The sequence below is a fragment of the Chiroxiphia lanceolata genome, chromosome 17, assembly GCF_009829145.1.
Source record: "Chiroxiphia lanceolata isolate bChiLan1 chromosome 17, bChiLan1.pri, whole genome shotgun sequence".
NCBI lineage: Eukaryota > Metazoa > Chordata > Aves > Passeriformes > Pipridae > Chiroxiphia > Chiroxiphia lanceolata.
This window is the reverse complement of record NC_045653.1, coordinates 8163803-8181105: the sequence shown is the minus strand read 5'-3', so window position 1 is coordinate 8181105 and position 17303 is coordinate 8163803. Positions and strand designations below refer to the sequence as shown.

Here is a 17303-nt window from a genome sequence, read left to right as displayed (position 1 = left end):
TCTTTTTGCACATATACATTCATTTTTCTCAGCCAGTACATTCTAGATTTCTTTGTGATGATGATTTGTATAAGGTTTTACCTGTGCATGACTAAAGTAAAGTAAAAGCAACTCAGTACAAGAACAGTAGAAGTTTAAGTGTAGAATTTGGCTTAATGTAGAAGTGGAATGGTTTTAGTGTTTGTCAGTTTAATGAAGCAAGTGAATACACCTGGTCAAGTTGAAATATCTAATTATTTATTCACATGGAAACCAGTAAATTTTAGGGTTTGTAGCACAAAACTTTTTGTTAAAAAAAGAAAACCAGCTATGCCATATAGCTTCTTTACCCTCAATAAAAGAGCATCATTGCAGTTAAAGTTACAATAAAAACAAAACATTCCAGATGACATCGGTTGGAGCACAATGTGACAAATATAATGAGAAAATCCTTGTCAGAAATTTTACCACAAGGAAATATCAACAGCTAACACCCATATTCTCCACCTAGAAATCAAGAATATTTGAGTAGATCTTGGCATAAAAGGCACGAAACACAAAGCAAAGCATGCTTGTGTCATTTCTCACACAGAAGCATTGACATTTGTGCAACATGGAAAAGGGTCAGCATTTTTCCACACTCTTCCAATATCACAGATACTTAGGGAGCAGATCTTCCCCTTAATGCCAGTGTGTCACTCCCAGTGCAGATGGCAGTGACTGCAAGAAAAGAGGAGTGTATGGAAGAGAACACATCCATACCCTTCCAGGAAATCCCAGCTCGTACACGGGGGAAGCTGCTGCCGTTGTATTGTTAGAAGTAACCAAATCCACTGCAGGCTTTGAGTAACACACCCACAGGCACCCAGCACTTGTGGGAAATCTGTGAGGGTGACAAGAACATAACAATGCTGGAAACCCGTCAGAAACACAGGTTTACCTCTTGCTTTTAAATGTGTGATGCCTCAAATAAGCTTCTTTAAAAAAAGTACTAGTCCTTGAAAGAAAGGGCTTTTCCAAAGAGAATTCTGCCTCTTGCACAGAGGAATGGCTTTGCTGATGTTTAGGTGTTTCAGACCTATGGATCAGACATCCCTGGCATTTCCTCCTGTCCCTGTGTGAGCAGCCTCTCTGCTATATCTCTATAACCAGCCTGTCCTCGTCATCACTGCTCGTGTCATCGTACTCCACTCGCGTTTGCTTCCTCATCATCTCTAAACCTCTCTTTTTGTATGTCTTGGAAAGTGCTGCAGAGTAACTCTTGAACTCAGGGGATCTGAGAGAAATTGGGGGCTTTTTAAAGGTAGTAGTAGCTGTTCCGTGTGGCCTTCCATAGGGACTGGGCTGCAGGTGGGATCCGTTCCTGTCTCTGCTTCCGTGGAGGTCCAGGAGATTTTGAGACACGTTTACCCTCTCTGTGTATTCTCTGCTGGGTAACTGAGCCCTTGTGACTGACTCAGGAAGAGACTCTGCTTTTGATCCAAATAAACGTGAACATCCAGGCTGGGAACTGGGAGCTGGGTGTTCTTTGTGAGGTGAATTTATGTCTTCATAAGCTGGAGTTTTCTCCCTTCCCGAGGCCTGGATCACCGGGTCTAACGTACCAGATATTTGCCTCTCTGACTCTGCACTCAGTGTGTTTTCCTGGCTTGTCTCCAGGTGTAAGGAAAGAGGACCAGGAGCCTGTGGGTCTGTGCTGCTGGGTTGGTCACCTGTGCCTGTGTTTGTAAAATCAGAAGGGCGAGACCCAAAGGAAGCTGCCGTTGAGTCACTCCGGAGGCTTGGCCGGGAATGCCCTGGCCCGGATGGCTGGAGCACGAGGGGCTGTGTGACCCAGCAGCAAATGGCCACGTCCCTGCTGACCTGCTGCATGGATGTGGGAGCTGGGGAGGGAAAGGAATGAGCTGTCACAGCTATTCCCAGGGGAGCCGTGATGTTCTGGACACAGACGTTTGTTCCCGTGTGTTCCCTGATTTGCCCAGAAATGTCCTGTAGAAATTAGGAGGGGGGGAAAAATTGAGGTTTAAAATTTTCAATCCAGAGCAACTGATGCAAGTTTAGTTGTTCTTTTTAAAAAGCTAACATCAGTAAGTTTTCATAGTATTTTAACCCCCCAGTAATACCTTTAACATATTTTTAAACATTTTAAACAAAATCTGTGCTACAAAGTAGTCTCAACTTGAACTTTAAACCAGCTGAATATAATTCACGTTTAAATAATCGATTTTTTTTTATTTTAATAAATATTAATACAGGAATTAAGGTACAATACCTACTTTTTTATCCGTTTTGTCTCTTTGTTTAACATGGTTTAGGTTTTCAGTATGGGAAGATATTCCTGAGTTATTCTTTCCTTCTTTTTTCCTCCTGCAAAGTGCTTTATCTGAGGTGGAATTTTGCTGGTGTAGGTAACTCTCTATTGAAAAGAGGTTGAAGAAACTTTTACTTTGATTTTTATTGCCCCACATGCTAGAACTTACTACATTTCTCATCGTAGCACTGAACTAACATCAGTTTTTTTAAAAAAATATTCAAAATACTTACCTTGCACCTTCGATTGAGGAGAATGGCACTTCTTATGCTTATTGAATTTGGGGGGCTGTGATGAATAGCCCTTTCTCAAAGCATCCAGTGCTCTGTTGGGGAAACAGGGCCTCTTGCTCAGCCGGTTCACTTTCAACTGGGAATATCCATGGATGTGCCTCCCTCTGTACCTGCAGTGCCAGAGGCATTGAAAGGGTAAACAAATATGGGAGATGTAAAACCTGCCAGAGTAATAACACCACCTCATCACAGACACTAAAGTCTAACAGCAGTTTACTACTGTGAAAGAGATGTTTATGTCAACTCAAAAAAAAAAAAAAAATCAGGATTTTAGGGAAGAGACCCACAATTATTTTATTACTTTTTTTTCCTCTGTTGGTTTCAGTAAATCCATGATTTTCTAAGAGAAAAGGATTAAGAAATAACAGATCCTTTTTCCTATATCTGGAATTTTAAAACTATATACTTCATAAAGGCTTGAATCAGACAGGAATCACCTGATGCTGTGTGGTTGTTGGCTTTTTTACTTTTCACTTCTTATGTGCCACCTATTCATCATCACTAAAGAACAGCATAAGTATTCCAGTTATTTAGAAAACTCACACTGAATATTCCAGCTCTGCCTTGTTTTCTGCTCTGGATAGATCTTTCAGTAACTGAGTGACTAAATCAGTAGAATGTCACCACACACAGAGCAAGATGTAAACCTAAAAGGATGTGGTAATTCTGGTATTTGGTGTATTAGAAAATTACACTGAATTTCTTGGTTACCAGTTGGGCCAGTTAGCTACTAGTATGCATGATCTGAGCTTTCAGGATGCTGTACTTACCTCAATCCCTGTAATTATTTGATAGAGCCAAATAAATAAATTCTGAGGTCAGCAGAAAAAAAAGAAAACAAAACAAAACAAAACAAAACAAACACCACCCAAAAAACCAAAGCAGAAAAAAAGTCCTAGAGGAGTATGACTAGGCTGGATGACGTAGCCCTGAGTCTTCTATTTTTGTTCTCATGCTCCTCAGTGCTGTTTGCTGAACTAGACACGGTGATTAAGTTACTGACACTGATTTGTCCTCAAGGGAGTCACTCTGTCTGATTTTGGTCGTGAAATGGAATCAGGGGGATGTATGCACACAATATGTGTTTCTTATTGAAGCAATTCATCAGACATTCTGCTGCCCCACGCTCCTGAAAGATTAGAGGCTAAATCCACTGGGCTGAGCTCCCATTAGATACAGGGGAGCTTTGCTGATTGAGACAATGTGCCTTTGATAGTTTTATGCTCAAATTCTTCCTGCTTTTCATTTAAACCGAATGATCCTTTGAACTACAGATGGTTTTGTTAGTTTGTGTTAAACTTGATATTTATTCTTCTGCATTCTCCTGTGAATAGCAGTTCAGGATATGGATCTTCCGAGCTCTGCTCTGAGCTGTAACCGGATTAAAAACGAAAGGATTTTGGTTCCCTTCGAGCAAAAGTAAATGCTGGCAAGTTTGACAGATAAGAATAATTTCTAAAGCATAGTGAGACTCAACTGACCAATCATCCTCTTTCTTTGGGATATGTCTGTTTGACTTAGAAAAGTCTGTTCCTGGTAATAAACAACATATTGGTGTTTTTCATGGTTTACCTTTGGGGAACTGCTGTGGTGTGAGAATAGCTCTTTTTGAGAGATTTATTTTTTCCCCCCAATTTTAACGTGGTTGAATTTTGGGGATGACTTTTTATTTTCTGTGGACTTTTTACACCCTTTTCATCAAAATCATGTCTATGTCTAGCGAAGCTGCAAACCATATTTCTTACCATTTGGGGGTGACTTTAATCTTTTTCTGTTTGTGGCTCCTCTTGAGTTTATTTGTTGAGGGTTTTTCCTTTCTGCAAACTACAGTTTTCTTCTTTTGTTCTGAAATATTTTTGAAAGCACCACCAGGAGCTACTGAGCTTAACTGTTGAGAATATTGGGAAAAAATTAAGTAAATGAAAACCGTGAGTTACATTGATCAAGAGACTGGAAATCTGTGCTCTTTTTAAATAGCACTGAACAACATAGTAGTTTAGTAGCACAACTCTGAATTTTTCCTATTTTTTTTCTGATCATTATATAAAATATACCCAAAAGGGAAAACAGCAGTTCACTCTCCTCACTAGCCAGCATTCTTACCAAAATGGTCAAGTGAAAGAAACTTAACTATTCACACAAAAGTATACCTTTCTCATGCATCAAATGAATATAAGATTTATCTTCTAAAAATGTAAATTGTAAATTCTGTATCAACAAAATCCTATAAATGACCATAAATATACTTCTGATAATTATTTCGTTTTTCTAGTAAGAGGGTGAGGATGGGCTGTCAGCCAATAACACCCTCTTGAGAAGGCAAATAGGATTATTAATATTACCTCCTGCATCTGTTGTCCTTTAGAAAAAGATGAAACCAGCGTTTTTAAACTTGTGTTTGTTAAGCCATATGCCACAGTCTTGTTACTGTTTTTCATTTTGAAGATAGAGATGTCGTATTTGGACAGGCTGCATTCCCTGCTGGATCCTCTGTCACAGGAGTGCAGGGAGGAGTAGGCAGAGTCTGCATTCCCCTTCTGCTCCGTGGGCAGGGGGAGGCTCCTGCTTAAACAGCACCAGGTTAGTCGGGGCTCAGCACTGAGGGAGGGGAAGGTGCCCTTTGTGCCTGACACTGTTAAACTGCCAGAGGAGCAGGTCCTGTTATTGTGGGGGAGCACTGGGAATTCTTTACAGTGAGTGGTGAGAGTGTGGCAATAAAAAGTGCCAAAAGAATGGCAAAGGTAAGTGGGGCTGTCTGTTGAGCTCTGAGGATGCTGCAGCATGTCCTGCAGTGTTGGTGAAGCATCCTTGAGGGTGGACAGACTTCCCCTTCTGTCCCATCCCACGACTGTTGGCTCTGCTCCCTTGCTAGAAACTGATGTCTTTATCAAAGAGTCACTTCCTGAGCAAAGATGCTGTAAAACCTTTCTCTCATCTTTGATGTCAGCTGGTATGAAAAAGCCACTTGTATACACAGAAGTAAAGCATATTTTCTTCTTTGGAGTCTGTGTAGAGCAAGTAGTTATGCTCATCCACTTCTCTTCTGTTTGCCTTTGATAATTCAATTTTTTTTTCTTCTGCTTGTTTTTCCAATCATCTCTCGCCATATCCTGCGGCCTGAAGTTTGGGTTAGAAAAGGTGTTATCTGCTGTGGTTAAGATATTTGTTGTTTCTGAGTTGACTGGTGAACAAAATCCTGGAGTTTTCCAGTTTGTGTGTACATTCCATCGAAGCTCTCCTGTGCCAGCCTTTTGTCTCACTTCAAATTGTAAAGGGGACCAAACCACATCACTGGGATGAGAATGGAGGGATCCACTGCTGGAAGAGCAGGAAGGGGTGGTTAGGGTGTCTGTCTCAGATGTGCAAGGTGTAACTTGTTCAGATCTAGGCAAAAGTGACAAATTTGAGGCTCTCTTGGCCTGTGGCAATTTAAGGATATATTTTGGAGAAAAGGCATTTTGTTGTGGGGCTGGAGTTGAATGACCAGATTGCAGATGATGAATTTTGGAAGATACATCCCCAACATTGTCATTGAAAAGTGGTACTTTTGCTTCTATTTTCACAAGACATGTTTTGTCATCTTTATGTGTTGCATTGTGCAAGGCAAAAGAGTTGCAATCACTTCCCCTTAATTCAGGCCCTAAAAATCCCACCAGTGAAGCTTTTGAGATACCAGTTGAATTTGAAAGGAGGTCAACATCACCGTAATTGAGAGCTTTTGTGGGGAGTTTCATTGTTTTCATATATTCCACATTCTCGGTACCTCCAGTGGATTCATTAATTCCTGTGCCCAATTTTTGCTCTTGTGCTTTACTGGAGAATGTCACTGGAGCTGTGGAAAGACAGGGAGTGCCAGAGCAGTGGGCTCTCTCTGCTTCACTTACTGCACTGCTTTCGCTACCAGGACTAGGGCAGGACATTGAAATCATATTTGGTGTCGTCTTCTCCACTTCAAATTTCAGCTTTTTTCTTTCTGATGGTAAATTCTGGGATTTCCCTGCAGTCTCTCTGCTGCTGCAATGGACCCACAGGCCTTGCTGGCCAGTCTCCTTAGTCCTGCGATGGCCTCCATAACTGTGTGTGGTGCTTTTAGAATCTAATTCAAACGCACTGGATTCTTTCCCAGGGCTTGGTATTTCCCAGTTGCTACTCTGTACTGGCAAGGAGTCATCATTCCTTCTGTGACAGCTGGGCTGACACTCAAGATTTTGAAGCCTGAGCTCACAACTGCTTGGAGCTCGCCCTGTGCTGCTGAGAGCTGTGCGCTTCTCTCTGTCCCTGCCACTGGGGTCTTGGAAAGTTTTGCTCCTTATGGTCCGTGCACAGGCATTTGTGGTATGTGATGTCTCCATTAGGTAGGACACACTGTCTGCAGTTTCCTCAGAGGACACATTCTGCAGAACACGATTACCATCAGTACAGGTTCCTGATTTACCCGTGTTTGAAGCTGCTGTCAAAAGGGAGGAATGACTGTCACTTACAGAGCTCCTGGCATCTCTTTCCTCAACAATTTCAGTGCTGCTGGCTGATTCCTTTGAGTCAGGAGTGAAGCTTGTAATATCTGTAATCTTATCCCCCCTTTGTTTCATTTTCTTGGCGTTTTGACTGCTTTTCATTTTTTGGTAGATTTTCTTAAATGTTTCATCTCCATACATTTGCCATTTTTCTTGGGAGAACATCTTTAATTTCCTTTGATTGTGTTTCTTATTTTTAGCACTGATTACTTCTCCAGCCCCAAGCTTTTTACTGCCTTGCATCTCCTCTGAAGGAGGAGGATGATCAACCACATTACTTAGTGGCAAATCATCCACGGCTGTTTGTCTGACTAGAGCTCGGGGATGGCTATTAGGGAAATCCACTGAATTTGCAGCAAGATTGTTGCTAGGCAGCAAACCAGCAGTGCCTGTGTTTACAGACTGCTTAGTAAGAGAAAGTGGTTTTGAGCAACCTGGTTTGTCCTGTGCCATCCTTGCTCCCTCCACGAACGGCAAGGAGTTGCTCCGAGTAACAGGCACAGTGTCAATGGTCGTGGAGAACTGGGTGGGAACTGAATGGAAAAATATTGGCTTGCATTTCTCAGGGGGTGCAAAGGTAGACTTTGCTGAACAAAGGGCAAGATTCTTTTTCCTATTTACATCACAAGTTCTGATATCAAAATGGAAAGAGTCTTTGTATGTGTAAGGCATTGGCAGGTCGATGCTTCCCTGTTTGGAAAGGACAGTTTTCCTGGGCCTGACATTGTCTAACTGGGTATCATCCACCACACTTTTGTTATGAGAAATAAGTTTTGAAATGTGCTCTTCCAGCCTCTTTTTCTCTAGCATGGAGGCTGCAGCTTTCTCGGCTGCCTCTGGCTTTGCACTGCTTCCGGAGGCACACCTGGGGCTGCTGAAGGCAGTTTCGCTTTCCAGCTCCGTGCTGTGCTCACACAGGCTGTGCAAGGGGCTGGGCGATGCCATCTGTTGTTCTGTGCTGTCAGAGCGGGACAGATACCCCGAGTCAGTGCTCTCACACTTCTTCAGCTTGCAGTCCAATGGCTTGTAATCCCACTGCTTCTCCGAAGAGGTTGCTTGCTGCCTTTGCAGCTGAATGTGCTTGTTGGCAGTTGGAGTTCTTTGTTCCTGCATCTTCTTCCTCTGACACGGACCATTTGGCAAAGCTCCTGGAGATGATAAACTGCGAGGTTCTCTTTCAGGAACCCCTTGATTAGCCTTTGAACTGAAGGATTGATTCGTCGTTTCTTGATTTTCTGAAAAAACTGGTGAAGTGCTTGTTGCTGGCAGTGAAAGCTCGTGAAGTTTCTTAGTGTCTGGTCCAGCACTGGTCTCTGAACTTGGTTGTTTCATCTGTATCCCCTTATCCTCACTGGTGCTGCTCAGTGGTTTGCAGCCTTGGCCTGAGGTGGTGCTCTCTGCTGATCTCCCGTTTTGCTCTGATGCCCCACTGGTGTCAGAGTCTGAGGGCAGCCTGGTGTTGTTGACGTGTGTTTGAGTTCTCCTGTGTTTGTACAAGTTGCTCTGAGTTTTAAATGCGATGCCACAGGTGGTGCACGGAAAGGGCCTCTCTCCTGTGTGAGAGCGAATGTGCTTCTCAAGGACACTTGGCTTCAGACAATCTCGTCCACAGTGTTTGCAGATATATTTCCCAGCTTTTTTGGATTTTCCTGGGCTTCCAATAGGTGCATTTACACAAGAACTCGGTGATGATAAAACTGGTAAAGTGCTGACTATGCTCAATGTTAGACTTTGCCCAAGTTGTTTCTGAAAAACTGACTGAGGCCGATCTGGGCTTTCTGGAGGGACGAGTGGGTTGAGGATGAGGGGAATGTTGGTGCTGTCGAGATGGACACAGCTCCTGGCAGTCACTAACTGCCCATGTGGCTGGAAGCATCCTGCCTGGACAGGCTGGTACAGCGGGATGGTGAGGGCTTTGAGGTACACGGGCTGGGACAGCGCCGGTTCCCGGGGAAGCACAGTGCCCTGGCCGGGATCTGAGGAGCCCTGCGAGGGCTGCAGAGAGGAGGCTGCAACGGGGCGATCTGGGGGTGCAGCTGTGAAACCAGGTGCCTTCTGTGCCTTCTGTGCCTCCATGCCAAGGGCTCTCTGCCACGTGCTTAGGTACCTGTGGGGAGGGGAAATAGAGCAAATAAAATACAAAAGTTCAACTGCTGGACTAGGAAAGTCAGTGGTTAAGAATATCACAAATCTTACATACAGTCATTATACAGACAATTACTTCATTTTCCAATTAAATTGATTCATTTTTCATTTCTTATCTAGGAATTAAAGGGTAAAGAACATTTAACACTGCATTTAAAACCACTCTTACGATCTACGATAAATACCCAAAGCATTAGAAATAAAGCTGAGTTTCAGATTTGCAAATCAAGGCTCTCAGCACACCAGAAATAATACAATTTTAATTTTCTGGAACCATATTCTCATTATATATGTGTATCATGGTTTTATATTTAATTAACATTAATAATTGTTAATATAGAAACACGGGACAATGGAGGTTAGAGGGGACCTCAGGAGGTCTCTAGTCCAAAGACCTGCTCAGAGCAGAGTCAGCACTGAGGTCAGATGAGGTTGTCAGGATGTTACCCTGTCTGGTTTTGAGATCCTCTGAGGATAAAAACTGCACACGTTCTTTGGGCAACTCTTCCAAACACAGGACAGTAAACATGGGTTCATATTAATCTGCGTTTACCCAAATTTAAGGGGGCTAAAGCCAAACGTACTGCAGCAAGTGGTGTAAAATGGAAATATGTGAACAAAAGTAAACTGATGTCCCGTTTTACAAGTGGGATTTACATAAATATGTGCAAAGTAGAAAAGATGGTATCATAGGAAAATAGTGGGAGAAATTAAAGCTGGCTTTAATTCATTTTATCTAATAAATGGAGATATTATGGTATGCTGCTTATTTTTAGATGCTTTTAATGCCAGATGAAAACATCTTCTAGACACAGTTTTTGAAAAAAAGTGAGCCTATTCTTATGAAATCTGTCCAAATATGTGCAGGGTTGGTGCTGGTCCACAGTGGTTCTTATTTCAACAAAAATTTGTATTGTCCTTTTTCTTTCATTAGCAACAAAGGAGTAAACTATCAAAATAATCAAGTTGAAAATTATCTTTGGAGGAGCTGATGGGGCACGAGCATAACCCCTTGTAATTACAGGCAGGGTGAAAATCAGGTGATCTGTGAATGTTTATTTCTTACTCAGCTTTACTCACGGCTCTGTATCAATTTACTGCTATGAATAATGGGCTGTTCTTGTGCAAATAGTCATAAAAAACCCCATTTGGAATAACATAATCAGTGGCTAAATTTGAAATCTGCAGTTTGTTGCTTTACTGCACAAGCTGTAGTGGCTTTTCTGTAACTTCCTAGGATCATTTTAATAGGTAATCATTGCTGAGAAACAGTAAAAGGATTACTTAAAAACACTTTGAAATTTGTACTGGTTCCATACCAGAAAGCAACCTGTAAAATGAACTGATGTGTGCACAGCATTGTGAGATTTTTCCCTTTCTCCTTTCTCATGAATGTTATAAATCAAGTTCACTTATCACACATGCACTTTTCTTGTCCACTTCAGAGATTTCTATGTGCAATAATCACTTAAGTGGCTTTTTGCTATAGGTAATGATTATATTGATGGAAGAATGTTAAAAGAATATGGCTTGTTAAAGAAATTAAGTTATTATCCATATTGTGTAGTGTGGTGAACACTACAGGAAAAAAGTGGATTTCTCTGATTTGCAAAGTGATGTTATCAACATTTCAAGTCCATTTAAGGTTGTTCTGAAGTTATACAGGCACTTTTAAATTTTAACACAGCAAACAATGAAAACAGGAGCAAATGATAAGACACGAGCCCATGGTACTCACAAACTAAGCATGCAGTAGTTTTTCCAAAGATGTGGGGGAAAAAAGAAGTTGAGGGAAAAAAATACACTGCAGAGTCCAGACTCCAAGAAGTGAAGCCTAAATACCCTGCAGCCAGAACATCCAACAAGTACCACACCAGATGAAACAAGTCACAGTGGTTGTGGTCCCCTCCTTCCCCTGGAGAGAAGTGTGGAAATACATTTCCACATATTTTACATTTCCTCCCAGTCAGCTCCAGTGTCACAAACTACTTCTCTCCCTGAATATCCCCATGGGCACACAGAGCTGATGGGCCCTTCAAGGCCAGCCTGAGTCAGCAGGACTCACCATGGCCAGATGTTTTTCATATGAATCCTGTGGTTCCCAAATACCAGAGACTCTCTGTAATTTCACTTATTAAGTTTCTGGGGCCCAAAATTCAGTGTAATTCTGAGAATCATTTCAGTGCTCTGCAACGGTCCACAAAGAAAATACCCAAGTGGTGGCAGAAAATTTGAAGAAAAGTTTTAAACAATGCTAAACAAGTAAAGTAATGGTGACACACAAGGTCATTATTGTTAAGAATGTAATAACACATTTCTACCAGCTGTGGTAGTTTCCTGCTTTTCACAGCAAACAAACAGACTTTCTTCCTAAGTGAAACTGCCCTGACTTGTATTCTACTGGGGCAAATACGATCAGACTTTTCACATCTGTTGTTTATATACCGAAAAAAAGCCACTGTATTTCTCTGTACATTGACAAAAATAGCTCATCTCAAGCTAATTCTGCCTCAAGGCTCATTCTGGGTAGTCCTTGCCTAAAGTAGGAAAACTTCCTTTGTTGATTATCCCCTGAGCTCTGTTACTGAGCATCCACCTCATGTTCCCAGCTGTTTGCAGCTTGTGGCATTGAACTACCAGCATAAGAACTTGATCCTAATTAGATAAGGAAAAATAAACAGAACTAAATGCAGGATTTGGCCAGTCCAAAATTATCTAAACTGATTTCCTAAGCTATCAAAACTGGTCACTAAAATTCCATTTAAATACAATTATTTTGTTTCTAGTTTGAATTCTAGCTTCAGGTACACAGCATAGATAGTCCTGTGGAACACTGAAAAGTCAAGAAGTGGAAGAGTTTCAGATAAAAAATCATTGTAGCAGAAAATGTCTTACTCACTTTATAAGTATAAAGTATTTTAATAGGAAAGGGTGATATAAAAAACTCATTTTAAATCCAGTTGTTCCTTTTTTATAGAATCTTTCTTGAGTTTCAAATACATTTTATAAAACTTGTTTAATTTTGTCAGCACTGTTATAATAATCTTGGACTACACAAGTGAAAGATTTTTGTCTTCTGCATGTCACATGTAAGTGCTCTGTCAGCTGTCCTTCATTATTAATTAAATCAATAAATAAACATTAGCTACTTATTTCCAGCACTTCCATATAATTTTTTGACACAATATTGAGAAGAGCATCAGTCCCTAAGCAGATGCAAAGCTCAGTTGCTCAGTCCCCACCTTGGTCCACAGGTATAACCTGGAGACATGACAGGTTATTTTTGTAACCCCACAGAAGCAGGTTTTCAACATTCTGAACATACACAATATACTCAGTTATACTACAAGTCTTTGCCTTTCTAAAAAGCTTTAGGTGATCCTTACCTTAAATAAACCAGAGAGCAAACAGAGTGGAATCCTCTTTAGTCTGGAAATAATTTTAGCTCACGTACCTTTGACTGAGCCAGGCATCTCAGCAAAAAAGCCTCATTTCTGTCAATACTTGATGCAAGCAGAGAGAAACGAGGACAAAGACTTGAAACAGATTAGAAGTAGGAAGTTGGGTGGTTTTCTTTTTTTTTTTTTCTACATTGGTGTCACAGTGACAACCTTCAGAAAACAGGAAGAGCTGAAACAGGAGAAAATGAAGTGACATTTCAATCTCTCCGTATCCTTTATCACTCTCTGTATAGGAACACAGAATCTTCACAAAATGGGGATTTTGTGCACTGCATTCAGTTGTACCATTCCATGAAATACACTGACACAATGGTAGGCTTTTTTCTTTATACCCCTAAAGGTAGTTTGCTTGTAACGAGGTGGGAAAGTGCCCCAGGAATGTTAGAAGTGTTTAGGTCATGCTCGACAAACCTCCCTAAAATTTGTGGAAACTGCAGGGAAAACAGGATAGGGGACAGTCAACAGCAGTGAAAAGATCATTTTAAAAGATTAGATTTTGTTTGTGGGTTGACGTCATGAAGAGTCCTCAGGTAACACAGTTCAGCAGCACTGAGGGGTCCTGGGAAGGGGCAGCTCTTCTTCACCCAAACACTTGTTTAAATTATGGACTGGGATGGCTACGCCCTCCACTGCTGTGAGACTGAGTGAATCCCAAAGTGGAATATAAATTCGCAATAATGTTACAAAATTGGTATATCCAGCCTGAAAAATTTCCTTAAGAACATCATATTTTGGAAGATGTAGCTTTTAATCTTCCTGCAATGAGCAGTTCAGACACTGCAGCCTGTCCCTTGTAAACTGGATAGTGGTGAAACTGTGAAGTTCTGATTGTCCAGTATCCACTTCAGTGCAAGCTCTTTCTTTTATTAATTCTGGTGAGAGACTGATGCTGGAGGCCCCAGTGGATCTTCATTCCACACAGCTTTATTGATCCTGGAGACTTTTTCCTGTTGTTTGGATTGCTTTCCATTTGTTTCTGGAGCCCTGATTTAGTAGGCCTCTAGTTTTGGAGGTGGAGAAATATTTCTGTCTTGTTCTTCCTATCTTTCTTGCCTATCATCTATTCAGGGGGCAGAAAAGCTCTTAACAAGGCCTGGTGTTGTTGCTCAAAATCCTTCTTGTTTCTACCATAGCCTGAAATGCTCCCAGTAATTGGTAATGGCACTGCAAATGCTTAAAATCAGGGAATCTAGAAAATACTTGACATTCTGAACTGTTTTACAATGACTCATGCTTCTGCTCTACAGACTGTCTGTCCAGATGGAGAGAACTACATGCAGCAACTAGTTTCAGCTCTGCTGGGAGATACTTTCCTAAAGGAATGTGTTCTCACCTCTGAGTGAGATCTTCTGGAGGATTACTGCATGCTACAGACAACAAACCAACGGGGAAAAAGATGCACATCTTATAATAGAACACTGGCATGAATCAAATCAGACAAACAGATGATTCTGGGCATTTTACATAACCAGTCAAAATTAGTTTCTCTTCAGTTTGATCGTATATCTGCAGCCCATTATATTTTAATCCACTTTGAGACTGACTATTATTTAGTTAAGATGAATTTACTTAAAAGGGAGACTTGTTTTAAACAGTACTAATTATTCCAGAAGTATGCTGGAACTAGGAACAAATTGAAAACATGTGTAAGCTTTCAAAATTCATTACTTAGACCACTCAGTAACATTCTGCATGCTAAAGCTACAAACTTCTTATCCTGAGATGCTTGAAGAGGTAATAATTAATTCAAGCAAGTTACAACTGAAGCAAGTGCCTGTGTGGATATTTGCCACTATCACACAGGTTTCAGGGCTTAGCAGAACCTTTTGAAGCTTGATCTAAAAATCTCTAAATCTTGAGTAAGTGACTCTGGAATCAGGCTGGCTCCACAGCATCCTGTGATTCTTCCCATTTATATGGATGAACAGTTGCTCTAATGGCTAGAAGGAATTTGACCTGTGCACATAACACAGAGGACCAGTATTACACTGCATTAACTCTGTTTGGAATGAAGTTAAATTTTTAATCAATCTATTTTTGTGTGTCACTTCCTAAGATGGAATCTCTGTGCAAGATTACTTATACTCATTTAAGTTCAAAACACTGTCCTGCTCAGAGAAACTTCTCAGTTGTCTCAGTGTACAGCAAAACATCTATTTTAACTGTGTATAAAGATCAGCCACGGCCAGGTACTGCCCAGGAGGGAGTATGTGGGGCTACACTTTGCTCTCATTTCATGTCCTAAGCAGGACTCAGGGAGATAAACCCACAGCCCATTGTTATGCATTTCTGGGTCCCAGGTATCTGGGAAAAAGGCACCATCCCAGGTGTTCAAATCCCTGCAAAGGTACAGAGCTCTGTCAGAGGGATGATCAAGTGAAAGCAGCAATAAGCAGCTTCCTGTGCTAATGAGAGAATAAGATTTCGAAGATCCTACGTGTTTTAAAGAACTTTTCAAACTGAAACTAAAGCATCTTTTAGGATTGTTAATTACTCATTTTTCTTCTGAGGACAGTGATGCTGAGACCAGCACACAGTATCTTTCTGTCAGCAGAAGACATAGACACTGGGATTTGCATTCCCCCCACTGCTGGCACAACGTGCCAGTGTTTGTGAACTCCCCTGGCTGACTAGACAAAACTTCCACTTAAATATTAGTATCATAAAGTAATAGTGAACCACAGGGTCTGAAATAAATGTTGTGCAGGTACTTTAAGCACCCCTTCTCTGATGGAAACAGAGTGTTTGTGAGTGTATCCCAATTCTGGCACTTTCTAGTTCTCCGTTCCAACAAGCCAAATGGAACCGATACCTCTCCTGATTAGCCCAGAAATCACCGTTCATCTTGTTTTATTTAAAACCTGTTTCTGCCCTCGCTCTTTTCTCAGTTTGACTTCGTATCTTGAAATGTCTCATAACAGAAGTACTGACTTCACCTTTTCACTTGTTCTTATGGGATGTGTCTGATCTCACAGCACTGCCAGTTCCACCTGCAGCCTGCTGGGACCTTTGAACAAAGTTGGGAGCCTCAGTTCCCTGCAGAATTGGGCTGGAAATGTCTCATTCCCTCATCTTCTCAAACCTTTATAGTCTTTCAGTGGTGGCATTTTAAATTCTGACTTTGGGAAATCTTACTGGTTAGTAAGAAGTTCGCTGTTCTGAAGTTTTGCCTCGTGTGTTATAAAAGTATAAAGCAACTATAAAACCTGCTGCCTGAACTTTGAAATTCTTGTACCATAACCTGAGGACAAATATTTTTGACACCGAACTTCCACAATTGTGTAATATCAGCAAAACCGACTGGGCTTTTTTTAACTATTATTTTTCTAAACACTGTACCATAATACAATATTAAAACCTTCTCTTCATCCTAGAACAACAACTGATTTCAACATTATTATACAGTTTTCTATACTTTTTTATTCTCCTTTTCTTGAATGTCCATAAATGAAAACATTCAAAAGGCTTAAATCAGTAAGAACATCATAACCTAAAATATATTTTAGTGTGGAAGTAAATATTTCATTGGCTTTTTTGATCTCTTCATGCAATTTATATCAGCGAATATTTCCTATTCTACTTCTTATACTACTACTTTTCTCAGCTCCAGTCATAAGAAAAGCTTTCTAGTTTATTATATGTCTTTATTTTACATTTACACCACTTATTTCTAAAAAGAAACATATCTAAAACATCTGTTGGTTTTGTAACACTGTTGGTGGCTTCACAATGAGGAAAAAAAGTAGGATTTTTAGTGCTTAAAAACCTCCAAGGATTTTGATTGTTTCATCCTTTCATCAAATTTGCTCCTGTGCATTTCCCACGTTAGGAAAGAGTTAACAACCTCCAGCCAGCAGACTGCAATCAACAGGTTGTTCTAACAGAAAAATAATAACCCTAATACATCTTTTAAAGTTTAGGAGGTTGGACTAAATGATGAAAAAATACCGATTAAAGCCCTCTTAAAAGCTGAAGTGGGGCCAGAACTGAAATGCTTTGTGTTTTAGGAAAAAATCTTTCTCGTTGCTAAGTGAAAGAACCATCACATTAAAAAAAATTAGAACTTTAAAATTTCTGCCTTACCATCTCGAATTTAATTATCTGCCCACATAGAACGAGAACGAAACACTTGCTAACCTTTAGGTGGCCAATTCACAGGCAGGTGGAGAGGTTCAGGTCCCTGGAATAGCGTTGAAACAAAAGAAGCATCCTGTTTTTCTTTTTTCAGTGTCTCTCTCTTCTCTCTTTTTTTTTTTTTTTTTTTTTTTTTTGGAGCGTTTGAAAACTGAAGGGTGGGTGGTGGGGTGTGTGCAAAGAGAGGAGGGGGTGAAGTCAGCCCACGCTGGTGTAGGAAGAGTTTTAATGGCCGATGCTGGTAATATGGTTTGCCTGCTACAGTGTCTGCACTACTGCAGCTCTGTGTGTGGGCGTAAAGAAATGACACGACTGGGTTTCAAACCATTACACTGAAGATTTGCAAACAGTTAAAAAAAAAAAAAAAACACACACACACAACCCCATCAGGCACAAATGAAAAATTATCACTTTTTGCCTTTTATTTTTTTTCTAAGGTTTGTTTGTTGCTTTTTTTTTTTTTTAA

The 17303-nt window shown here is 40.7% G+C and overlaps 1 protein-coding gene across 2 annotated transcripts; it reads right to left on the bottom strand.

Moving 5' to 3' along the window:
• Positions 1-215: 215 nt before the first annotated feature.
• Positions 216-16968, bottom strand: ZNF831 (zinc finger protein 831). 2 transcript variants are annotated; one of them, XM_032704762.1, is made up of 6 exons: positions 16841-16968; positions 4926-9204; positions 4329-4471; positions 2524-2693; positions 2256-2395; positions 216-1968 (listed from the first exon to the last, which is right to left on the bottom strand). In XM_032704762.1, exons 2-6 carry the CDS (start codon positions 9171-9173, stop codon positions 1114-1116), a joined length of 5556 nt encoding a protein of 1851 aa, XP_032560653.1. In that variant the 5' UTR covers positions 9174-9204; positions 16841-16968; the 3' UTR covers positions 216-1113. The 2 variants fall into 2 exon arrangements, with proteins under 2 accessions (XP_032560653.1, XP_032560654.1); XM_032704763.1 differs by lacking the exon at positions 16841-16968 and adding an exon at positions 12697-13492.
• Between the last annotated feature and the right edge of the window lie 335 nt (positions 16969-17303).